Source organism: Bos grunniens, chromosome 5 (genome assembly GCF_055505025.1).
Source record: "Bos grunniens cultivar Pamir isolate PY7600 chromosome 5, Bosgru_T2T1.0, whole genome shotgun sequence".
In the NCBI taxonomy this organism is placed as follows: domain Eukaryota; kingdom Metazoa; phylum Chordata; class Mammalia; order Artiodactyla; family Bovidae; genus Bos; species Bos grunniens.
In genome coordinates, this window is record NC_141169.1 from 43700545 (window position 1) to 43727374 (window position 26830).

At 39.5% G+C, this 26830-nt stretch overlaps 1 protein-coding gene across 5 annotated transcripts in view; it reads left to right on the top strand.

Annotated features, from left to right (window-relative positions):
* Positions 1-26830, top strand: part of PTPRB (protein tyrosine phosphatase receptor type B) — a 129968-nt gene that overhangs the window by 55044 nt on the left and 48094 nt on the right. For all 5 annotated transcript variants that reach the window (XM_086399962.1, XM_086399958.1, XM_086399959.1 and 2 more), the window contains 9 exons: positions 588-857; positions 2221-2481; positions 7237-7503; positions 11451-11714; positions 16192-16455; positions 16989-17252; positions 18061-18324; positions 21704-21973; positions 25657-25920. In XM_086399962.1, the coding sequence (XP_086256088.1) occupies positions 588-857; positions 2221-2481; positions 7237-7503; positions 11451-11714; positions 16192-16455; positions 16989-17252; positions 18061-18324; positions 21704-21973; positions 25657-25920 (2388 nt within the window). The remainder of the gene's footprint in view (positions 1-587; positions 858-2220; positions 2482-7236; positions 7504-11450; positions 11715-16191; positions 16456-16988; positions 17253-18060; positions 18325-21703; positions 21974-25656; positions 25921-26830) is intronic.

Consider the following 26830-nt stretch of genomic DNA (forward strand, 5'->3'; position numbering starts at 1 on the left):
GAGCCCTGCATGGAGACTTCAGAATGAAGACTGTCAAGATCTGGGCTCTGATTTAGGAGAGCTACAAACTCTGCATCAAAGACTTGATATTTTATTCTGGTTATCTATATTTATCCAAGGTTAATGGAGAAACTTGAATGTTTTGAGCAAAGGAATAATAAGATCAGAGTTATATTGCTAGAAGATTAATCTTTTCAATTGGAAAAGAAAGAAAAGTTTTGTGACCACTGTCTTCCAAAAGATACCACATCCATCAATGTCACTGTCATTAGAAGCAACATCAATATTGTCTCTAGGGCTGTTGTATAATTAAAAAAAAAAAAAACAGAGCATTTGTATCACCAGGTTATTAATAGTGTTACAAAAGATCGCATTACTGATATATTGCTAAAATGATTTTAGCAAACATTTCTCACATGTCAGATGGCTCCAAATTACTCATTTGCAATTCACAAACATCAGGAGGAGATAGAAATGTTTTGAATTGCTAGTATTAGATTTCTTATCTACTGTTGCCCATGAAAAGTGAACAAGTATCCTTACCTTTGGATTTTAGTATCTCCTTGTGACATCATTTCACTATTTAGTTCCACAGAAAGTTGGGGACCTGGAGGCAAATAGCAATGGTTCTACGAAGTCCCTGGTAGTAAGCTGGTCGCCCCCTGCTGGAGACTGGGAGCAGTATCGTATCCTGCTCTGGAATGATTCTTCGGTGCTACTCAACATCACCGTGGGAAAGGAGGAAACACACTATGTCATAGATGACGTGGGGCTTATACCGGGAAGACGGTATGAGATAGAAGTCACTGTGGAGAGTGGAAATCTGAAGAATTCTACGCGTTGCCAAGGCAGGACAGGTAAGCAAATATTATGGTGTTAATGACTGACAGAACCTTAATTTGGACCTTCGTCCAAGTAACTCAGGTAACCATCAATATCTTACCCCAGCATTCCCTAGATTTGAGACATTTTAGGCTGGTAGACTGAAATAGGTTGGTAATGTTTAATTTTGTCAAATTAGAACAATAGAAATCACTTCCGCTAGTAAGTCCATTGTTGTATAAAAGAAAGACCTTTTTTAACATCAAAAGAATAAGGAAACAATCTGGGTGAATCCTCCCCACAAAGTAGATATTTGATAACTATTTCTTGGTAGTTAGTATTAAGAGAACCACTGGCTTGACCCACTGCTGACTAATGGGGGAGTTTCAGGTACCCCAGAAGAGTTGTTAAAGCAATGAGGGATATATTCAGATTTTAGGGCAGAGGAGAGTTTCTGAGACATGGATTTCGGTGTTCTTGCTGTCACCATTACACTGTAATTCCATGGGCAAGTCACAACCTCTCTGAGTCCATTTCCTCAATTCTCAAATAAGAAAGTTGACCTCTAAGCTCAACATTTCTATGCAAATCCCTGTGACATGGAATATGCCACACATAGAGTGAAATTCAAATATATTCTCTCCTAGTCTTGCCTGATAATAAGGAAATAACTACACTGATGCAGTGTTCTTAGAAGAATGTCAAAGAAAAGGACCAAGACATGTCTTTAGCTTGCCAACTGTGTCTTCCAGTCATCTCTTCATTTTCCAACTGTTAATATCTCCTGGATGATGATCGAAAATAAATGACCCAGTAATTTCCAAGAGTACTCTTTTGAATCCTTATTTCTGGTTATGTTACACAAACAATGTTTTTTGTGATTAGCTTTCTTTTTTTTGCTAAATGCTTATAAGTATTCAGAAAAGAAATGTTCGACTAGAACACTTCTGTGGATGGAAGGGAGCAGGTCTCTAAAGAATACTCAAATGTATCCGAGTAAATCAATGACCCAGACATTGCTGTTGTTCAGTTGCTGAGGCGTGTCTGACTCTTTTCTACCCCACGGACTGCAGCACACCACGCACTGTCCTTCACCATCTCCCAGAGCTTGCTCAGACTCATGTCCATTGAGTCAGTGATGCCATCCAATCGTCTCATCCTCTGTTGTCCCCTTCTCCTCCTGCCCTCAATCTTTCCCAGCATCAGGGTCTTTTCTAATGAGTCGGTTCTTCATATCAGATGGCCAAACTATTGGAGCTTTAGCACCAGTCCCTCCAATGAATATTCAGGATTGATTTCCTTTAGGATTGACTGGTTTGATCTCCTTGCAGTTTAAGGGACTCTCAAGAGTCTCCTCCAGCATCCAAATGACCCAAATGTCTACTGCTTTTTCCTCAGTCCCCCTGGCTGTCCTTCACCTCCGTGTCAAACATGCCAATGAAACCTCGCTGAGCGTCATGTGGCAGACCCCTGCAGCAGAATGGGAGAGATACATCGTCTCACTCATCGACAGAGACCTCTTATTCATCCATAAGTTGCTTCCCAGAGATGCCAGAGAATTCACTTTTACTAACCTGGTGCCTGGACGAAAATACATAGCTACAGTCACCAGTATTAGTGGAGACCTCAAAAATTCATCTTTAACAAAAGGAAGAACAGGTAATATTTTAAAATAAATTTTAGACTTTAAAAGTATCCTGTCTGCTGAATTATGTAGCATTCATCTTATAAATGTTCATTAAGAGCCTATTCAGTACTGGGCATACTGGGCATTGTGTGTGTGTGTATATATATATACATATATATACACATACATTCATGTTTCATGTTTTCCATATATTTGCTCTCTGGGCTATAGTCTGGATAATTTCCTCAGATCTTACTTTTAGTTTATTAATTCTTTTTTTCATTTTATCTGATCTGTTTGAAAGTCCACCCACTGAGTTTTAAATTTCAATTGTTATGTTCTTCACTTTTAAATATTTTCTTTGGTTGTCTTTCAAATCTGTTTTGTATTCTGTTGCTCTTTCCATTATCCCCCCTCTATTTCTTTAAGTAAATTAATGGCTTTTATTTTCAATCTATGTCTGATTAGTGCAATATCTGAAATCATCAGTTCAGTCCTGTTGTTTATTGAGTTGCCTGCCTTTGCCCATGGTGTTTACTTCTTCAAATGTTTGGGATAATTTACTTTAAACTCATATATCTTGGATTTTTATTTTGTGGGAATTTTTTTGAGATAGGTTTCAGAAGGAATTTTCTTTTCTTGAGATTCTTTCAGGTGCACAGGATTTTTAGCAACTCAGACATTTAATCATAATTATCAGCCTGAGGTTTTTGATCACCCAGGTTTTATGAAGTTGGGTTGCAAACTCACTGAAAATGTGATGAATTCTCAGTGGAAGTTTTTTTTCTCCCAATAGTAAGGAGGCTGAAGTATATGGGGAACAGGAAGGAAATATTTATTTCACTTACATTTAGAATGCAAGCTTTCAGGATTCAGTATTATGCAGAGTCACCTATGAGGTTCCTCACCCTGGAAAAGTCCTATTCATAGTTCCAGCAAAGCTATAAAATCAAAGCTTAGATTTATATTTGAAAGGTGCCCTCATGATGAAAGTCTGCTTCAGCTATCCAGTTACCTCTCTCACCTTATTATGGGTTTCTGAGAATTCATTACATCCTTGACAGCTCATTCATATATTTACATTTTTATGTTTTATCCAGCATGTGCATTTGTGCTTATTGAGGGCATTTTCATGGTTTGTGCCAGAAATGAAAGTGTTTTTGTAGTGATTTCCCTTGCTGTGCAAGAGCTTTTAAGTTTAATCACGTCTCATTTGTTTTTACTATTATTTCTCTTGCATTTAGGGGACAAATCAAGAAAAATATTATTACAATTTATGTCAAGAGTGTTCTGCCTATGTTCTCTTCTAGAAGTTTTATGATTTCCAATCTTACATTTAGGTCTTTAATCAATTTTGAGTTTATTTTTGTGTGTAGTGTGATGAAATGTTCTAATCTCATTTTTGTACATGTAGCTGTCTAGTTATCCCAGCACCACTTGTTGAAAAGAATATCTTTTCTTCATTGTATATTCTTGCCTCCTTTGCCATAGATTAAATAGCCATAAGTGTGTGGATTTAGTTCTGGGCTGTCTGTTCTGTTCTATTGATCTATGTGTTAGTATAATCTGAACTGTGGCTTGATATCTCCAGCTTTGTTCTTTTTTTCTCAAGATTGCTTTGATAATTCATGGTTTTTGTGATTCCATGTGAATTTTAGGATTTTTTTTTCTAGTTTGTAAAAAATGTCATGGATATTTTGGTAGTAATTGCTTTAAATCTATAGATTACTTTGGGTAGTATGGCCATTTTAAACATTATTAATTCTTCTAGTCCAAGAGCATGGGATGTCTTTCCATTTCTTTGTATGATCTTCAGTTTCCTTCATCAATGTTTTTATAGTTTTCAGACTTTATATTTCACCTCCTTGATTAAGTTTATTCTTTGATATTTTATCCTTTTTGATTTGTGGTTGTCATGGGATTCACATATACTGACCTATAATTATATCTACTTGGTTTAGACTGGTAGTCATTTAAGTTCTCATGCATTCTGAAAGACCTACATTTTTTACTTTCCTACCCCACATTTTGTGGGTTTGATACCATATTTTACATCTTTTGCTTATCCCTTAATTGTATATTGTTATTGTAGTCGCATTTACAATTTTTTGTCTTTTAATGTATGTACTGGTTTATTTAAGTGGTTGATCCTTCATTCTTATTATATATTTGCCTTTTCTAGTGGGAGTTTTTCATTTCCTATAGATTCTTACTTCTTTTCTATTTAGAGAAGACCCCTCAACTTTTCTTTTAGGGTATATGTAGTATTGATGAACTTTTAGTTTTTGCTTGTCTTTAGTTTTTGCTAATCTCTACTTGTATTTTAACTGATAATCTTGCTGGGTATTTTAACTGATAATCATCCAATCTTAGGTTGGATGTTTTTCCCTTTCAGCACTTTGAATGTATCATGCCACTGCCTTCCGGCCTGGAATATTTCTGCTCAGAAATCAGCTGACAGCCTTATAGGGATTCCATTGTGTATGCGTCTTTGTTTTTCTCTTGTTGCCTTTAGAATTTTCTCTTTAGCTTTTGCCACTTTAATTATGCTATATCTTGTGGCTTTATTTGGGTTCATCTTATTTGGGACCTTCTGTGCTTCCTGAACCTGCATATCTGTTTCTTTCTTCATGCTTGAGAAGTCTTCAGATGTAATTTCATCAAATACATTTTCAATCCTCTTTTCTCTCTCTTCACCTCTGGGACCCCTATAATGCAAGTATTGGAACACTTAATGTTATCCCAGACATCTTTTAAATTGCTTTCATTTTTTAAAATTTGTTTTTCTTTCTTTGTTCTGATTGAGTTAGTTTACATTATTCTGTCTTCTAGATCACTTATGTGTTCCACTAAGTCTGCTCCTCATTCCTGCTTAGTGTGTTTTTTTTTTTTTTCTTTTATTTCAGCTATTGAGTTATTCATTTCTGGTTGGATCTATTTTCTGGTTCCTTGTTAAAATGTTCTCTGTTTAGATGAACTTTTTCCCTAATTCAGTTAACATTTTTATTACCAATGTTTTTAATTCTTTGCCTGGTAAATTGTTGATTTCTGTTTCATTCATTTTGGGGGGGATTTACTTTTTCTTTTCAGTTGAGAGTAGTCCTCTGCTTTTCACTGTGCTCTCTGTCCTCTTGTTCTACCATCTTGATCTCCCCCTCTGGCTTGTCTTTTCCTTAATTTATTAGTGTGTCTTGCAAAACATGAGTTTTTAACTTTGGTGTCCAATTTGTCAATTTTTTATTTTATGAATATGCTTTTGGTGTCATATCTAAGAAGTCTTTGTCTGACACAAGGTCATCAAAATTTTCTCCTAGAAGTTTCATAGTTTTAGGTTATAAATTTAGGTGTATTATCAATTTTGAATTTTTGTATATATGTGAGATATGAGGCAAGGTTTCTTTCTTTGCACATGAATAGCCAGTAGTTCTAATCCTCTTTGTTGAAAAAGACTCTCCTTTCTTTACTGAATTGCCCTTGCATCTTTAAAAAAACATCAGTCTACATGGTTTATTTCTGGATCCTCAATTTTTTTCCATTAGTCTGTTTACTTTTTTTCCAACATCACACTGTCTTCATTACTGTAGCTTTCTAGAAGTCTTGAAATCAGATGATGTTAGTCTTTCAACTTTATTTTTGTTTTTCAAAATTATTTTGGCATATAATTTCTTTGCTTTCACATGTAATTTAGAATTAGAATTGAATCTTTCAATCCATGTACAGTAAACTATTTTACTTAATATGTTTATATTTTAATCAAAAAGTCAGTGATTTCTGAGAAAGGTTGTGCCAAGATTCTAATCCCTTTGCTTATCTCTCATAATTCTGGGAAGAGGCACAAAGGAAATGTTGATCAAGTGCCAACTTCAAGGTCTGTGTAAAAAGATTTGTTAATGGACAGGTTAAAAATCACAATGGTTGTTAATTAGGTAAGGGACACAGGCTCACAGGTGAGACAGATCAGGCCTTGGACCCCAGAATGACTCTTTCCTATCACTGTTGTATAGGCCAATTACATTTTTTGATAATTGATTCAGTTGTTATCATTATTATTATTATTATTTGATACTATATCTTATATTGTTGTAGCATTTTCATGTATAATAGGGCTTCCCTTGTGGCTCAGCTGGGAAAGAATCTACCTGTAATGCGAGAGACCTGCATTCAATCCCTCGGTTGCAAAGATCCCCTGGAGAAGGGAAAGGCTACCCACTCCAGTATTCTGGCCTGGAGAATTCTGGACTGTACGGTCCATGGGGTTGCAGAGTCAGATATGACTGAGCGACTTTCACTCACTCAAACATGTATAATAAGAATGGGCCTCTTGAGAATGTGCCAGTAAAGAATTACCAGTTTCCTACACTATAATCTAATCATCAGATTGAAGGGATTTCCCAGTACCACCCCATAACAACCATCCAGTAAATAATGTGACTTTCAGTTCTCATTGAGTAGGGACAGGTGAAATCCCATTAGGTAAGCAATTTTCAAAAATAGCACCCTTTATTATTTAAAATTTAAAATAAAAAATACTTAATAGGCATACATCTTATCCTTGGATATGAAATAATTTTGATTTTCCACATAAGCAGCTTTTTCAGAATGGTGGAGTCTCTCTAGGGGACTAGTTCTCCATATGTCACAGGATATAAAGCTGACTGTCTATATCAAAGTATATGTATATATTTTAGCATTTTCAAAACTGCCTCCATTTTTTACTCCTTTTTGTCACACTTCCTTAGGGTAATGAAGTGTCATCTGTTTTTTCTTCCCTCTCTGCTCTGTTTCAGTGCCTGCCCAAGTGACTGGTTTGCGTGTGGCCAACCAAGGGACAACAAACAGTCTGTTTACTAACTGGACCCAGGCCTTGGGAGACATAGAATTCTACCAAGTCTTACTGATCCATGAAAATGTGGTCATCAAAAATGAAAGTGTCTCCAGTGAGACTAGCGGATACAGCTTCCACTCCCTCAAATCAGGCAGCCTCTACTCCGTGGTGGTAACAACAGTAAGCGGAGGGATCTCTTCCCGACAAGTGGTGGTGGAGGGAAGGACAGGTAAGAAGAGTGTGACCTACAGATACCTGAGCACATGGTACCTCCAGAGTATATCCTAGAAGCCTTAAAACATCCTAAAGACAGACCCAACTCAGACCTTCCTAAAAGCCAAGTTTCAATGCTATTTAGATGGTACATAGTGATCTCCCAGGAATGGAAATTGGAGGATGAGTGAGAGAGGAGAGAATGAATACTAAATTTTCTAAAATCTCCAATACTTGTGTCAGAACTCCTAGAAAACCTTAATGATGACACAACAGTCATTTGCTGCCTAAGTTTATTCCTTCATCCAGCTGATTTTCTTTGAAATTTTTATGTCAGATTAAGGTAAGCAAGTCATAAACTTTAAAAAAAAAACAACCATATCTTCCATTCTTTTTCTTATTCTTAGTTTTAAGACAGAAAAAACAATGATCTCCAACTTCTATGGTTGAAAGTTAATAAAATTCCCTAATCCCATATATTTTCATGGGCAACATTAAACAGTGTTTAATACTGTATGCCCAGAGAAGGCAATGGCACCCCACTCCAGTACTCTTGCCTGGAAAATCCCATGGATGGAGGAGCCTGGTGGGCTGCAGTCCATGGGGTCGTGAAGAGTCGGACACGACTGAGCGACTTCACTTTCACTTTTCACTTGCATGCATTGGAGAAGGAAATGGCAATCCACTCCAGTGTTCTTGCCTGGAGAGTCCCAGGGACGGGGGAGCCTGGTGGGCTGCCATCTATGGGGTCACACAGAGTCGGACAGGACTGAAGTAACTTAGCAGCAGCAGCAGCAGCAGTAATACTGTATGCCACCTACAGTAAAGAGTGTTCCTTGACCTTAAAGAGCTCATAGTCAAATAGGGCAGAGAGCTAAGTAAGCAAATAAATATCTTATGGCAATATGTGTCAGACAGAGGTGTAGCACCAAAGAAAGGAATATAATTTTCTACACAACACAAAGAAAGAATGTAAATACAATATAAAATGTATGTTCTAGTTTCTTAGAAAGGAAAACAGTTAAATAAATCCAATAGAAGCTTTAATAATTATTAGTGACCTCAGATCAGGTCAGTGACTTTGCCTATTTAATTTCATATGATTATAAGAAGTTGGATGTCAGGCTCATCCCTCTATATTCCCAATGCTCAGATTCTGAGTATCAGCAGCCTATATCCACAGTTATGTCCTTTTCTAAAATCATGAATCTCATCTGTTTATTGAATCCAAGGACCATTAACTTCATTAACTCTCCCAAAAGATCAACTAAGTTGCTGAAAAGATATTTCTTGTCTAGGTAGAAACTCACTGATGTCTGCTCATTTCTGTCATTCTGTGGCAACTGTGGCCAAAGATGCTGTTCTTCCTGATATCTTCGTTCTTCTCCTTTAGTGATTCTTGGCACTATCCATCAGTGTAGCATAATTGGATTGGGGGACCCAAAAGATTAGTTTGGGATCAAGAGGCCTAGATTCTGGCCCTAAGTCTCCATTAACTTATCTCTCTAAGCTTCATTTTCTCTTCCATCCCCAGTAATTCATGCCAACACCAGGTATCAGAGTGGGGAAGGAGAAATAAGTTGAGGAGAAGAGTTGAGAAGGAATTTGCATCCATTTCCCATTGAGTTGCAGTCGCATTAGTCAGATTACGCTGACTTATTTCCTGCTTATACAACTGTACAATGTAGGTGTTCCTGATTGGACAACTCTTTTGGTTGGTTCTTCTCCAAGCAGTAATTTAGGGACCCAGGGTCCTACCATCTGTGATTCTTCCTTCCTCTAGATCCTCGGAGGTCTCTTCATTTCTCCAGAGGATGGAGGTTATAGGGAGGAGAAAGACTACCAAAGCTGGAAGTAAACACATCACTTCCACCCACATTCCTTTAACGGGAACATTTGTATGACTACACTGCACTGCAGGGAGTGGCTGGGCAATCTAGTCTAGCTGTGTGTCCAAGAGGAAAAGGAAATGGTTTGGTGAGCAAGTAGTCAGACTCTGCTACATAGGTTAATTCCATCTTAAAATACCCCAAGAGCTACCCAGCTTATTGTGCTATACTAAAATAGTTTGGTGTCTGAGATCACTTGATAAACAGGACTTGTAATTATTTTATACTGTATTTTAGTGGCAACAGAGGTATCAGTATTTGGCCAACATTATATAATAGAAGTATGCAAAAAATAGACAAGAAATTCTTTGAAAAATGATTGTAAAGTTTTGAGCAGAGGACAAGATATGAATAAATATAAGCATCAGTTATTTTATTCAAACACATTGAGTGCAGACATTATAATGAAAAAGGAGAAAAATGGAATATTACTATGGAAACACAATAATGAGAATTTTGAAAGGTGCTTTGGTTAGTATATTTTGAACATGGTAGATTGTAAAAATAATTCAGTGGCTAAAGCCTTGATAATCATTACCATCTACTCAAATTGCTGAAGTATTAGTCAAGGTTGAAATAATTCATTTATACTTCTACAAATTTTAAACATATATATATAAAAGCTCCCAGCTTAGATAATGTGGCAAAATATTTAAAATTTAAAATATTAAATGTATTTAACAAATCTAGTTATAACCTGAAAAAATGCTAATTCTAAAGAAAAATAAATTTTATATCTGTCTTTTAATTTTTTATATGTCTTCTTAAACATGAATTTATATTTTGGTAATATTTTTGATAATTATATCTTTTCTAATAAAATGTTAGTAGTTGCAAATTTTTCCAGCAGTTTTGAAAAACAAGCATAGTTATTTTGAGAGCTACCAAGGGATGTGAAAAAGAAGGAAGGGAAGAAGGAGGGAAGTCATCAATACACAAATAATATGGCTAAAAGTTCAATTTATATCTAGGAAATGTCCATATACATGGAACAGCATCAGCAGAATTATTCAATAGAATGCTGTTTATATCTTCAGTGATAGATAAGTGCTTATATAGATGTAAAAAATACTGGGGCTTAAATCACAAAGTCAGAGCATATTAGATAAGAAGGATTCTCCTAGGTCATCTAGCCAAATCCCAACAATTATATGTGATGTACAGATTTTATGAAATTATATGAAAATATTTACCTGAAGTCAGTCAACCAATGATGAAAACTGCAGTGGAGTTCATATATACTATAATATTTTATTCTGATACTCACTACTGACAGTACTATTTGTTGTGCACTTATTTCTAATACAGGGAATAACTATTATTCAGCATCACAATGATTAATTTCCAGACTGTACTAGTAGCTGGGGAACTCCTGGAAGGCATCCGCATCTTTCCTATTTTTGTACGATTATGGTGGACACCAGAGAAGTCATTATCTCCATGACAGGTCTTTGGGCCCGCAAGTCTGGTCTCCAGACTAGTTGCTTACGGAATAGATGTTTAAGTTTATTTCTCACCACTAGAGGGCAGAAAATGCTTTGCAAAGAGAAATACACCCCTTTCACTTGTGTTCATGATTAGACACCCCAGAAATAAATAACTTAATCACAAGAAGATCGAAGCTATCCAATGTCTGAGACTTTTAGAAAAGCCATTGTATCTTGAGTACCTTTCCCCTCAAGCTTCTTTTCTTTATCAATGGGTTTGGATTCAAGCTCATACATTTAAGATGTTAATGTTTGTTCCCTGTCCTACAAAGGAAACCTCCTGACACACTCACATATAAATGCCTCCACTTAAAATACTCTGCAAACAGTCACACCATGAAAATTCAATAGCAGTATCCTTATATTAATGAGGCATCCAAAATACTTCTTGCGTTTTCATTTTGGTTAGCCTTCTGAGGTAAGAACTCTGAGCTTCCCAAAGCTAACGTGAAATCCTTACACTTCCTTGACACTTCCTAGGTAATCAGATCTTCTGAGTCCATGCCGTTTGTGCTGACTGCAGTAAATGATTCACAATTTGACTGTACTTTTCTTTTTAAATATTCTCCCCCTCTTTAAAATCCCAGTCCCTTCCAGTGTGAGTGGAGTAACGGTAAACAACTCTGGCCGCAGTGACTACCTCAGCATATCCTGGCTGCCGGCTCCCGGAGACGTGGATAGCTATGTGGTGACACTCTCCCATGACGGCAGGGTGGTTCAGTCCCTTGTGATCGCCAAGTCTGTCGGTGAATGTTCCTTCAGCTCCCTCACCCCAGGCCGCCTCTACAACGTGACCATAACTACGAGGAGTGGCAAATATGAAAGTCATTCCTTCAGCCAAGAGCGGACAGGTGAGGCTTTCATGAGATACAGACTCTCTTAGAACCAGCCGCCTACGTGGTTCAGGGCATCAGGCATGCATGTGTGTGTGCTACGTCGTTTCAGTCATGTCCAACTCTTTGTGAGTCCATTGACTGTAGCCCACCAGGCTCCTCTGTCCATGGGATTCTCCAGACAAGAATACTGGAGTGGGTTGCCATGCCCTCTTCCAGGGAATCTTCCCAACCCAGGGATTGAACCCACATCTCTTACGTCTCCTGCACTGGCAGATGGGTTCTTTACCACTAGCACCACCTGGGAAGCTCCTCAGAACATCATAGATCTGCAGCAATTCTGTAAGGACGGGATTAAAGACTGCTGAGATCACAACACTGTTGCACAGTCCTCATATTTTGACCCAACAAGTTCCTTATGTGAGCAGATGATACCTTCAGAATAAGATGAACACAATTTTTGTGGCTAGAGTTCATAGTATAGAAGGCAATGGCACCCCACTCCAGTATTCTTGCCTGGAGAATCCCATGGGCGGAGGAGCCTGGTGGGCTGCAGTCCATGGGGTCACAAAGAGTCGGACACTTACTGACTTCACTTTCACTTTTTACTTTCATGCATTGGAGAAGGAAATGGCAACCCATTCCAGTGTTTTTGCCTGGAGAATCCCAGGGATGGCGGAGTCTGGTGGGCTGCCATCTATGGGGTCGCACAGAGTTGGACACGACTAAAGCAACTTAGCAGCAGCAGCAGCAAGTACTTCTGTTTAGGGAGTACTTTTCGGTTGCTAGACCCTGGCTTTATATATGTTCACTAATTTAATCCTTATAAAGTCCTTATTGAGGTGGTTGTTATTATTCCCATCTTACAGGTTGTGATAAGTGTTGAACCAAAGTCCAAGGTAACTTGCCCAGTTATTTAACTTGTTAAACAGCCGGGGCATTTCACATCCTGGATTTTAAACTCAGTTCTGAATGACCCAAGAGCCTATAATGTTCTCTGTCCTGAAATTCTTCCTGAAATGTCTGTTGGTCAAGACCACTGTTCATCCTTTTTTAGTGAAGGTGAAAATTTGAAACTTTATAGTTCTGCGGCTAGAAGCAAAATCTTAGCAAAGGCATTGAAGCCCTGGTCTTCAATGTGCTATAAAGAACTAAATTTAGACAGCTACCATTTTCCCAATTTACTTATACCTCCTGGGACTTACATCTGTGAGTACTGCTTAAGGTGCTGTTAATGTTCTGTCAAATCTTTCCTGCTGAGCTATGGGTTGATATTTACATTTTAAAATGTCAGTTTTCCATGAGGATCTGGGACAACTAATATCATTTAATGCCCCAGCACAAGATCTGAAGCCTAGTAGTAGGCACTCAGTGAATGTTTGAAGAATGAATAATCAGAAATCACTTAGACTGGAGGTTTTTACCTAGTGTTTCATTAGGTAGACTTTTGGAAAGTAGTACCCCCAAAATTTTCTGTGAAGTTGTTGGGGACAGGGGAAGTATGTGCATTTCTTTGGAAAGAGAGTGGATGGCTTTTTATCAGAGTCTTACAATTTCTATAACCTCAAAAAGTTAAGAACCACCAATTCACATTGTTGCAGCATGCTAGCTGCTAGCATTGAAGGTGTCCATAGAGTGGTCTAATTCCATCTCATTTGAGATAAAGCCCCAGAAAGAAACTGTGGCTTCCTAAAGGTCACATGGCTGACCAGTACCCAAGCTCAACCATACTCAAGGGCTGTTTCCATTACATCATGTTCTTTCTGAAAGCACTAGTCAGAGATATAAAGAGATAGTCCTTACCCTCAAATGATTTAAAGTTTAATTATGCTGATAGCACAATACTGTCTTAGATCTGAAAAGCAGATTTCTATTTACAAAGCAGGCTCATGTCAGCATTTTATGTTGATTTAACTTGGAGCCTAAAAATTGCCAGAAATTAAAGGATATGTCATCCAGTCACTCACCCTTTTCTTTCCCTTGGTGTTAATTCATGACTGTTCCCTGTCCACATGACTTTCATATTGCAAGGTCTTGTGCTCAGATTGTTTTTAAATGCAAGAGAAGTGAGTCTTTATTCAAAGCACCCTTTTGATTCTTTACCAGCATGAACTTGGATTTGGCGCATGACTAATCAAGGCAGACCATTGCCCCTGACAAATCAGTTTAACTGGAGTGTCGTGTCTGAGTTGTTGCCTTGTTGATTTTGGCTGATTGTCTCAATGCCCTTTTCCTTTTCTAATGCTCTTCTTCTACATTTCTGGTCATAATGTCAGTATTTCTAATTCTGTACCACATCATCTCACCACGCATCAAGGCAACTCTCACAAATTACCCTCAGTTCCACCTGGAGAGCCCCTTTTTTGACTTAGCATGGTATTCAGCCAAATTTTTCTCCCTGGAAGAGTTGCTTTGTCTTTAGTAAATTGCCCTGATCATCAACCTTTCTTAGCTCATACAATGGAGAAGGCAGTGGCACCCCACTCCAGTATTCTTGCCTGGAAAATCCCATGGATGGAGGAGCCTAGTGGGCTACAGTCCATGGGGTTGTGAAGAGTCAGACACGACTGAGCGACTTCACTTTCACTTTTCACTTTCACGCATTGGAGAAGGAAATGGCAACCCACTCCAGTGTTCTTGCTTGGAGAATCCCAGGGACGGGGTAGCCTGGTAGGCTGCCGTCTATGGGGTCACACACAGTCGGAGACGACTGAAGCGACTTAGCAGCAGCAGCAGCCCATACAAACAGTGTCACTCTGGAATGTATTCTCTGTAAGTCTGTGATGACTAAATTCTAGCAACATGCTGATTGGTTCCAGGTAAACATCTTGGGGAAAAAAGCATACCTGCTCTTGCTCCACATCTGGATTGTGATATATTCCAGTATAAAGCCCAGCACACATAAGCCAACAAAGGATAGTCTTGCACCTTGTCGATGTGAGAAGGATCATGAAAAATGTAGCTTAGATACCAAAATATTAAAGTTTCTGGGTCATTTCACGCTTGGGGAAATGTGGGAGAGAAAACCTGGACATAGGCTTAGCATGTGATCAGAGCAGAAATCCCTTGACATACACCAAACACAGAGATTGCCGAGATCCAGAGAACACGGTGGCATTGAGATAGAGCTTAGCACCCTGGATCCGACTGAGTTCATATCTCGTCTCAGTTCTCCTTCTCATTAATATTTATAAAACCCAGTTATGCCAAATAGTAATTCATCTGGGACCTACTTTTGAATTAAAATACAGCCCCAAATTAAAAAATAGAATATCCGTGATATCATGCTCTAAGTAAGAATTGGCTTATTTTACAGTGCTCCTGTTAACAAGCATTCATGGATTGATTGATCAATTGAGAGGAAAACTATGGGTTCATAGAATTGTTTATTTATATAGTTATGGGGAACGTCAGGTGCACAAAATTGAATTAATCGTAATTCTTGGCTCAGGGTCCTATGTGTCAGTTGCCACTTTGCCAGTTTTGTGTTTTAGGCATTTAATTAATAATTTTTAATAATTCAATATGTACATCAGAAAGCACTATCCAGAACAAAAGCTAGGGACTTAATAATCTACATCAGATCATGAGATTCCCTCCTCACTAATCCATCCCACAATAGCCATCATCTTGACTCCTATTTTTCTCTCTTGCCTTCCTTGTTGCAATTTTATTATTTATATAATCCTAAAATTATATATTTTTTAAATTTTCAGTTGTTTTGATATAAAATAGGTATTTTCATGCAATCTGTAATCTTCTGGGACTTAGATTTTTTTCACTTAATATTAAATTCATCCATATGTTGTGTTTTGCTATTAAGGGCAAGAAATCCGGATTTTTGTGTTTTGAGTTAAAGAATAACTAATTATGACTTCCATATACTGTTTCACTGTGTTTATTTACCAGTTCGTTCATTCAGTCTTCTGTGAATGAGCACCCTCTCTCACACTGGGTTTTATCAGGTTTTTAAATTTTGTCAACCACATGTATGTAAAATGGTACTTTACCACGGCCCTAACTAGCATTTCCTTGATCACCAATGATACTGAACATATTTTCATGTATCAATTACCACATGTCCTTCCTCTTCTTCCACTTTGTTTTGGATTGTTTATACTCATGTTGGTAACTTATTGTCATATATTGAGTTGCCAAGGTATGCTGGAATTATTAATGTTATCACCGTCATTCACATTAATCATCAGTTATTACATTTAATGTTCCATCTTGTACATGACACTTTGTATAGGCTAACAATAGGATTAGAATTCATTCATCAGGTTCTGTATAAAAAGATCCATTTAATCACTCCAAATAGTGTAACCATCTTTCCTCTCCAGAAATTTGTGATCTGAAGGTCTAAGATTTTTTCTTTTAAATGCACACAGTAAAAATCTACTCACTTTCCTTTATCATCTAAGATTGTCATCTGTGATCAGTGGCTCCCTCAGAATCATCCTATATCTAGCTGTTTTCTGTTCTCTTTTTTCAGTGCCTAACAAGGTCCAGGGAGTCAGTATCAGCAACTCGGCCAGGAGTGACTATTTAAAGGTATCCTGGGTACATGCCTCTGGAGACTTTGATCACTATGAAGTCACCATTAAAAACAAAAACAACTTCATTCAAACAAAAAGCGTTCCCAAGTCTGAAAATGAGTGTGTATTTGTTAAGCTAGTCCCTGGACGGTTGTACAGTGTTACTGTTAGTACAAAAAGTGGACAGTATGAAGCCAGTGAACAAGGGAATGGAAGAACAAGTAAGTGGAAAGATTGCAAAATGTGATGGTTGGTTGGGACTTTAAAGGTCATTGAGTATATAATTTATCTGAACCTTGCATTTTATCTACTTACTGATCAGTAAATTATATTCCCAGTTAGTCTCACTTGGAACTAACATCATTCAGCCAAGCCAGGACCTTGTAATCACAGAATATTTATTGACAGATAAAAGCAAGCATAGTGGACAAGCAGGAAGGCCAAATTTCACATTTTTCTTCCCTGTCCTCCTGCATCATGCATTTAAAGTTCTAGACATCTTATTTTATCTTATGATTGAAATCATAACTCATTTTATAATTATATCCTACCAACACTTAGCATATAAGATTTATGTAAGGAAAAAAATTACAATTTTAATAGTGGCTTCCAATTTTTCTTGTTTAATTATGCGTGAAGTTGCTGACGTGGTTTATTTGGGGAAGAGAGATGTTTGCCAGTTCTGTGAATGTGATTCATAAATTATTGTGGAGTAAACTCTAATCAGTCACTTTCTCGAAATGTCTTCTTGTAGTCCCAGAGGCTGTTAAGGATCTCACGCTGAAGAACAGGAGCACTGAGGACCTTTGGGTGACATGGACAAGAGCTGATGGGGATGTCGACCAGTACGAGATCCAGCTGCTCTTCAACGATATGAAAGTATTTCCTCCTTTTCACCTTGTCAGCACTGCAACTGAGTATCGATTCACCTCCCTCACACCAGGGCGCAAGTATAAAATTCTTGTCTTGACGATTAGTGGAGATGTCCAGCAGTCGGCCTTCATCGAGGGCTTCACAGGTAATTGGAAATTCAGCTCTCGAACCTGACTAGATAGAGCAGTGTATTTAGCATGTTGGGTAGCCAAGTATTTTGGTTGAGGATTTGAAGGGCTAAGGGGTGAGGAAGGAGTGGCAAGAAAGGAGTTTATCTCGATAGTGACAATGATGTTGTCCAAGCTGGTTTAACAAAACTGAAGTATAACGTAGGGAAGAAGAAAAAGTTTCTGAAAAAAAAAGCATTGAACTGATGTGAATAGCTGTTGCTGTGAGTCATACAAATTAAGTAGAAATAACTGGGTTGGTTGGTTGGTCAGTCGGTTGGTTGGTTGTGTATACCTTCTTTGGAATGCTATTGGGGGTGTTGCAATAACAGCTAACATTTATTGTGAGTTTACTGTGAACTGGACCCACAGCAAAGAACTTTATGTGTAAATTTTGTTCAGTCCTAACAATTTCATGGACTGGTTACTATAATTATCACTGCTGTTTTTCTGATAAGGAAATTGAAACTTACAGGGGTTGAGTAATTTGCCTATAGTCCTACAGCTAGTAAATAAGGAAACCAAGACTTGGGCCAAGACAGTCTCACCCTCTGTATAACTGGCATTCTTCATTTCCACTCACTGGCCCTAACGTCCCTCTAAATTTCCCCTATCAACTTTGGTTCAAGCAGAAAAGTCAGAGAAAAATGGTAGACTGATAGCAATTTTTTCATATGTATTCTTTCAGTAGATGCCAAAAGGTAGGAAGCATGAAAATTTTAGTTGAAAATTTCCACAACTCATTCTCTAAGTGATTTTTTTTTTACATTTACTGTCTTTTCTTAGTTCCTAGTGTGGTCAAAAATATTCACGTTTCTCCCAGTGGGGCGACAGATAGCCTGACAGTGAACTGGACTCCTGGTGGGGGTGATGTGGATTCCTATGTGGTGTCAGCATTCAGGCAGAATCAAATGGTCGAGTCTCAGACTGTCCTCAAGCACATCTCTGAGCACACGTTCCAGAGGCTGGAGGCTGGAGAGCAGTACCGGATTGTGATCGCTTCTGTCAGCGGGTCCCAGAAGAACCAGATCGATGTGCTTGGGCGGACAAGTAAGTGTCCACCTGGAAAAGGGCCAGGTAGTTCTCCAGGGCCGTTCACAGATGGACAATATCCAAATTCAAAACCACAAAATTTATACAGTTCAATGTGGTTTCAAGAGCTTTTCTCATATTTTTTCTTTTCATTTTCCTTTTTCAATAGAGATGTTCAAAGCAAATGAAAGGTAATTAGAAACCAAATCATATGAATAGATTTTTTTTCTCACTCAAGGAATATAAATAGCTGATTTTCTAACCTATGCATTTTTCAAAAGTTTACTCCTTTCTATAAATTCTTTAAAGAAAAATACACTTATGTCATCTATTTCATTTGTGATAAATTAAAAATATTCTGTTTATTTATTATTAATGCATGCTAAGTCACTTCAGTCGTGTCCAACTCTTTGCGACCCCATGAGCCATAGCCTGCCAGGCTCCTCTGTCCATGGCATTCTCAGGCAAGAATACTGGGGTGGGTTGCCATGTCCTCCTCCAGGGGATCTTCCTGACCCAGGGATTGTACATCTCTTACATCTCCTGCCTTGGCAGGCAGATATATTAATCAGTTCAGTTCAGTCACTCAGTCGTGTCCACCTCTTTGCAACTCCATGGACTGCAGCACACCAGGCCTCCCTGTCATCACTAACTCCTGGAGCCTGCTCAGATTTGTGTCCATCAAGTTGGTGATGTAATCCAATCATCCCATTCTCTGTCATCCCCTTCTTCTCCTCCTTCCTTCAGTCTTTCCCAGCATCAGGGTCTTTTCCAATGAGTCAGTTCTTCACATCAGGTGGGCCAAGTATTAGAGTTTCAGCTTCAACATCAGTCCTTCTGATGATATTCAGGACTGATTTCCTTTAGGAATGATTGGTTTGATCTCCTTGCAGTCCAAGGGACTCTCAAGAGTCTTCTCCAACACCACAGTTCAAAAGCATCAATTCTTTGGCACTCAGCTTTCTTTATTGTCCAACTCTCACATCTATACATGACTACTAGCAAAACCATAGCTTTGACCAGGCGGAACTTTGTCGGCAAAATAATGTCTCTGCTTTTTAATATGCTGTCTGGGTTTGTCATAGCTTTTCTTCCAAGGAGTAAGCATCTTTTAATTTCATGGTTGCAGTCACCATCTGCATTTATATTAATAACACTATTCATATAGTGCTTTCAAAACAAAAATAAGCTAGAAGCACCCTGTAAATACCAGGCATCTAAAACGATCCTTAGGGACTTTCCTGGTGGTCCAGTGTTTAAGACTTCACCTGCCAATGCAGGGGTGCAGATTTGATCCCTGGTCAGGGAGCTAAGATCCCACATACTTTAGAGCCAAAAAACCAAAACATAAAACAGAAGCAATATTGTAACAAATTCAATAAAGACTTTAAAGTGGTCCAGTCCACATCAAAAAAAAAATCTTAAAAAAAATAATAATAATGATCTTTAGCCACACTACAAAGTAGAGATCATTATCTTCATTTTATAGATGAGAACAGTAAGGCTCAGAAACTTTATGAAACATTATCAAGGATACATGTAATAAGACCTAGAACTATAATTCACATCTAAGTGTCTCTGACTCCAAAGTTCATGGTCTCTCCACCACGACACAATATGTGCTAGGTATCTTCTACCCTCATGACCATTTATTTAGTTGTGGGGCCTGGGCCTCTGTACTGTGCCCTGCCTGTCTCTGTTTCATATGTATCTCCAACTATATGTCAAGCACTATGTTAGAAAATGGAAACTTAACAGCATGATAGAGCCCTTGACCAAAGAAGTCTACAGTCTAGAGAAGGAAGCAGAGAAATGAAAAGGCAATTACAGTACAACACAATACTTGTTCAAATAAAAGTAAAAATGGGATATTATAGAAGCAAACAAAAAGAGTCAGGGGGACTTGCCTTGTGGTCCAATGGCTAAGACTCCAGACCCAGGGGGCCTGGGTTCAATTCCTGGTCAGGGAACTAGATCCTACATGCCACTACATGCCACAGCTAAAGATCCTGCATACTGCAACTCAGACCTGGCACAGCCAAATAAATAAATAAACATTTTGGGGAAAAGAGAGTCAGGGAAGGCTTCCAGGAGAAAGTAACATTTAAAAAGATACTAGGAGATTATCCTGGTGAAGTATGTTGATCTGGTTCAAGCAGAAAAGTGAAGGCCTGGAGGGAAGAGGATGCATGGCACATTTGAGGAGCTACACACCATTATTTCTAGAATAAAGATGTGAGCCATGTGGCCAAGTAGGTAGATGGACCTAATTGCCAAGGGCCTCATTGTTAAGGTTATAGAATTACAGAGAGCAATGAAGGGCCTTCAGCATTGTGTGCTATGAGAATCTGCCAAACACTGCAGTTTGGAGCAGTGGGACATGAGGAAACTCTGGTCAAGAGACACTTGCAGTGCTGTGAGTGAGAAAGGACAGTGTCCTAGGCTAGTGCAGTAGAGGAGGAGAGAAATGGAGAGACCCAAGAGATGTAAGATTTAAGGTTCAGGAATGACAGGACTCATGCTTGATTATGTAGAAGGCTGAGGGTGACACGTCAAGTTTCTGACTTGGACCAAGAGATAGAAACAAAGAGCACTAAGGAGGTGGTGGAAGGGCGATGAGGAGTTCGATTTGGGCATCTTGAGAGTTGGGAGTCTGTGGAACATCCAGAGAGGAATGTCATTTGCAATACTAGAAGAGAGATCTGAACTGAGTTTAAATCTGGGAGTCATCACCATATGGGTGACAATTCAAATCATGGGAGTGGATGAGATCTCTTGAGGAGATGGGGTAGAATGAGAAAAATATATAATCATAGAACACTAAATATTATTGATAATCAATACTATCTGGCCTTTCACATCAGAAGCCATAAGACAAAGACTGTTATATGCTAGTGCTTAGGTCAAGGCTTGAAGCTTTGACCTGAGTTAATCTTGGGAAGGAAAGTCTAAACAAACAACGTAATTCAGTCATCCAAACTATATTCATTGAATGTAAGTTTGTGCAGCGTTCTTCCACTTCGTAAATACTTAGATACGTATAACTCTGCATATCTCTTAGTGTCACTCTCACTAATTTTTCTACTTGTTTGACTTCAAGATCCTTTCTAAATCAGAGGGGGTAAAAATAGAGAATCTAAGCAGTTATATGGATAATTCAGGTCAAGAAATACTGGGTTGGCCCCAAAAGTCCATTCCATAGGGTGTTACAGAAAAAGCTGAACAAGCTTTTTGGCCAGACCAACACTTTGTCTGAAGGGCACATGAAGAGTGTCAATGCAACCATGAGGTATCATCTTCCATCTGCAGTTGATTTAGGGAAGTTTTTCTCAATTGATTACTTTGCCCTAAGTGATGGAAACTGCTTCTCTCTAATTTTTTTTTTTTTTTTTTGCAGTCCCAGCATCTGTTCAGGGAATAACTGCAGACAATGTATACAGTAGTCATTCCTTAATAGTAAGTTGGCAAAAAGCTGTTGGCATGGCAGAAAGATATGATATCCTACTTCTGAGTGAAAATGGAATCCTCCTAAGTAACACATCAGAGGCAGCCACCACGAAGCAGCACAAGTTTGAAGACCTAACACCAGGAAAGAAGTACAAGATACAGATCCTGACTGTCAGCGGAGGCCTCTTTAGCAAGGAAGCCCAAACAGAAGGCCGAACAGGTAATTCGCACAGCTTACTGTTTTGTGCAAGATACAGCCTTGTCTGCCATTCCTTAAGAACCGCAGACTCAAAGGGATGAAGTAACCTTGGGAGATGAAGTCTATTTCTTGGTACAGCAGGAACATGCACGGTGATCTTCCACTTCCACACCAGCTGGCCTGTTCACACAGCCTTCAGCTCACCACACTCCAATTCAAGATTCTTCATCAAAACTGGCTCTGTTCATTTCTTACTGTTGCTGTAATATATTGTCACTAACTTTGTAGCTCAAATAACACAAATACATCATCTTACAGTTCTGTAGATCAAAATCGGAAAATAAGCCTCATGGCGTCAAAATCAAGGTGTCAGGTCACAGAAGGGTTGTGTTTCTATTCTAGAGACTTTATGGGAAGAATCTATTCCTTGCCTTTTCAGTTCTAGAGGTCACTCACATTTCTTCCAGGAGTGACTCCACTCCAACTTCTCTGCTCTTCTACCTCCTTCTTCCATCTTTTACAGACTCTTGTGACTCCATTGGTCACCACCTGGACAATCCTGAATAATCTTGTCACCTCAAGATCCTTGACTCAATCACACTTGCAAAGTCCATTTTGTCACAGAAAGTAACATATTCACAGGTTCCGGAGATCAGGACATGGATGTCTTTGGGGGCCATTATTCAGACAGCACCACTGGTCTAATGATTATTTATTAAGTACCTAGTTCGGAAAGGACTTTCCTGGTAGCTCAGAGGGTAAAGAATCTGCCTGCAATGCAGGAGAGCTGAATTCGATCCCTGGGATGGGAAGATCCCCTGGAGAAGGGAATGGCTACCCACTCTAGTATTCTTGCCTGGAGAATCCCATGGACAGAGGACCCTGGTGGGCTACAGTCCATGGGGTCACAAAGAGTCGGACATGACTAAGCAACTTTCACTTTTCACTGAGAAGAAAATTAAAGCAGGAAAGTGGGTTAGCAAGTGTTAGAAGCTTAACATTTTAGATAGTACAGTCCTGAAAGGTTTTGTTGAGAGGGTGACAGTTGAGTAAAAATTAAAAAAAAAAAAATTGAGAAAGAGGATGGTATAGACATTTGGGGAAGAGTATCCCCAAGTAGCACCACCACCTGGGAAGCCCAGGCAGTGGTGCTGCTGCTGCTGCTAAGTCACTTCAGTCGTGTCCGACTCTGTGGGATCCCATAGACAGCAGCCCACCAGGCTCCCCCGTCCCTGAGATTCTCCAGGCAAGAACACTGGAGTGGGTTGCCATTTCCTTCTCCAATGCATGAAAGTGAAAAGTGAAAGGGAAGTCACTCAGTCATGTCCAACTCTTTGCAACCCCATAAACTGCAGCCCACCAGGCTCCTCCATCAATGGGATTTTCCAGGCAAGGGTACTGGAGTGGGGTGCCACTGCCTTCACTTGCATTGGCAGGTGGGTTCTTTACCTCTGGCAGGTGGTGCTAGAGGTAAAGAACCCACCTGCCAATGCAAGTTAGATGTAAGAGCTGCCGGTTCAATCCCTGAGTTGGGAAGATCCCCTGGAGAAGGGAATGGCAATCCACTCCAGTATTCTTGCCTAGAGAATCCCATGGACAAAGGAGCCTGGCAGGCTATAGTTCATAGAGTCACACAGAGTTGGACATGACCGAGCTACTTAGCCCATCCCCAAGTAGAGCAAACAGCAAGGCAAAGATCCTGAGGCAGGAGGGTGGAGGCCAGTTGGAGGAACAGTGATGAGGCCACTGTTGGCAGACAGTGAGTGACAGCAGAGTGGGAGGAGGTGGTTAGAGCGGTGACTGGGATCCTAAGCTGATGGCAGTCATAGAAACAATAAGGGTCCAAAGCTAAACTAACTCAGGGGCCTGAGGAAGAGTAGTAGATACAATGAAGAAATAGTCCTGTGTTAGATAAGATGGCACCGAGTGGCTGAGTGGAGTGTAAGAGGAGGAACAGAAGAAGATTCTAGAGTTTCTCCATGGGGTATCGGGTGGAAGATGATTCTGTTAACTGAGATAAGAGAAGCTGGAAGAGAGAGTGTCAGGGAAGAAGACACAGGGCTCAGTTCCGGATTGAGTTTGAGATGTCTGGATGATGTGTAGACAGAGGCGAGCAGTAGGTCATTGAAAATAGAGATCCACCTCAGAAAAGTGAGCTAAGGATAAAGACTGGGATAAAAATTCTAGTTAAATTCTCCATGTTTTAGTCTGTTCAGGATTCTGTACTGAGCATATCATAAACTAAATGGTTTGAACAACAGACATTAATGCTCACAGTTCTGGAGGCTGGAAGGTCAAGGTCAAGACTCCAACAGATTCGGTGTCTGGTGAGGGCCCATTTTCTGGCTTACACCTCCTCACTGTGTCCTCACGTGGCGGGGAGGACAAGAGCACCCTCTGAGGTCTTTTTCATAAGGCACTGATCCCACTCACAAGGTCTCTACCCTTAAGACCTAATTATCTCCCACTGGCTACACCCGCTAGGTTTCAACGTATGAATTTGGTGGGGGGAGGGAGGAGCACAAACTTGCAGACCATAGCAATCTATAAAGTGACTGGGATTGATTGCTGAGCTAATATTATGGATTATGAAGGGGACAGAGGATGATACCATGGGAAATACCAACTTTTAAGGATCTGGTACACTGCTACTGCTACTGCTAAGTCACTTCAGTCGTGTCCGACTCTGTGCGACCCTATAGACGGTAGCCACCAGGCTCCCCCGTCCCTGGGATTCTCCAGGCAAGAACACTGGAGTGGGTTGCCATTTCCTTCTCCAATGATCTGGCATAAGGAGAGGGGAAAAGCAAAAGAGCCCAAGAAAGTGTATGGAGTGGAGAACCCAAGAGAAACTGAGACAGGTGTCCTGTCTTACTTCCACTGGCATCTTAAGACTTCTTGGGTGTCAGGCAGCATCTGTGCCAACAGCCTGGAAGCAGGTTGTTTCTGGTGGCACTCGATCACCTTGCCAGCAGGTAGCATGGAAGGGCAAAGGGGTTGCAAAATCCTAATGTAAATCTTTATATATATATATATATATATATATAGTTTTGGCTTTTCCTCTTCCTTCTCTTTCCCTTTGTTGTTGTTCAGTCATGTGCAACTCTTTGTGACCTCATGGACTGTAGCACACCAGGCTCCTCTGTCCTCTACTATCTCTTTCCTATATCTCTAATAGAATTTTCTTCCTGCTTGATTTTCCTTTCCTTGTCCGCTCACTCTCTCCTCCACTCTGCCCTTCCCTCCAATGGTCACTTTTTAGCTCTCAGATGGCACTCAGAGATAGTTTTTTTTTTGTCTCTGATCTAGCTCTTAGTATGGGAAAAACATTTAGTTACACAGGTCAGACTAACATTTATTTTATAAATGTAATAAAATATATAAATATATTTAAATTATATATTATAAATATATATTTATATAAATATGAATATTAAAAATGTCTTTGAATATAGTATTCCATTAGTGTTTTTTTTCCTGTCCTCTTGAGGTTTTGTTTTTTAACATTAACAGTTCCAGCATCAATAATTCACAATATTCAGATTTATTTGCTTTGGGGTCTCCATGAAGTCAAGTGTTTTCAAAAGCAGGGACCACGTGTTTTGAGCTTCTTGTTGGACTGTGGCCATCCAGACGTCAGTCTGGGGCTGTGTCAGAAATGTGCCAAAACTCAGTCTCACTCTGTTGCTTCCTGATTTTTCTAGTCCCAGCAGCTGTCACCAATCTGAGGATCACAGAGAACTCCACCCGACACCTGTCCTTTAGCTGGACCCCCTCAGAGGGGGAGCTCAACTCCTACAACATCTTTCTGTACAACCCAGATCGAACTCTTAAGGATCGAGCTCTAGTTGACCCGCAAGTCCAGAGCTTCTCCTTCCAGAACTTGCTACAAGGTCGAATGTACAGAATGGTGATTGTAACTCACAGTGGGGAGCTGTCGAATGAGTCTTTCATATTTGGGAGAACAGGTAAGACCTGGACTCAATCTGTAATGAACTGCAGGGAAATTGTCACAGTACTCACTGGCTTTTCCTTGATTTGATTTTAGTTTCCTACTCTACCCAGGGTGTAGCTTTATATGAAATTTGTGACCTTTATATGAAATTTCTAACCCTAAATCAGACATTTGATTTATATGTCAAAATAGTTTCTGCATTGGTTTCTGCTTTGTTTCCACCGTGTGTTTACCTCATAAGAGTTTGGTGGAAAAATGAATCTGGCTCCTCCACTTGCCAGCAAACCACTACAAGAGGGTTATAATACATCAGGTTCAATTCAAACTGTGCCTTTCAGCTTTCTACAAGAAATAGATGGAGTGGGGAGCAGGTGCAAAGGAGGGCAGCTACAAACGAGACAAAAAGCAATGACCACTGTGAATCAGAAACACAGCACTAGATGCAGTGAACACAAGAGTTCCAGGAAAATGCAAAAGAAGCATCTCTGGCTTTCACATAAGAAACTGAATCTACTCTTTCTCCACTGTTGTTGTTCAGTGGCTCAGTCATGTCCAACTCTTTGTGACTCCATGGACTGCAGCATACCTGGCTTCCCTGTCCTTCACCGTCTCCCAGAGCTTGCTCAAACTCATGTCCATTGAGTTGATGATGCCATCCAGCCATCTCATCCTCTGTTGTCCCCCTTCTCCTCCTTCCTTCAATCTGGGAAAAGATTGGCTGTTTGCATCAGGTAGCCAAAGTACTGGAGCTTCAGCTTCAGCATCAGTCCTTCCAAAGAATATTCAGGATTGATTTCCTTTACGATTGACTGGTTTGATACCCTTGCAGTCCAAGTGACTCTCAAGTGTCTTCTCCAACACCACAGTTCAAAAGCATCAATTCTTCCACGCTCAGCCTTCTTTATAGTCCAACTCACATTCAT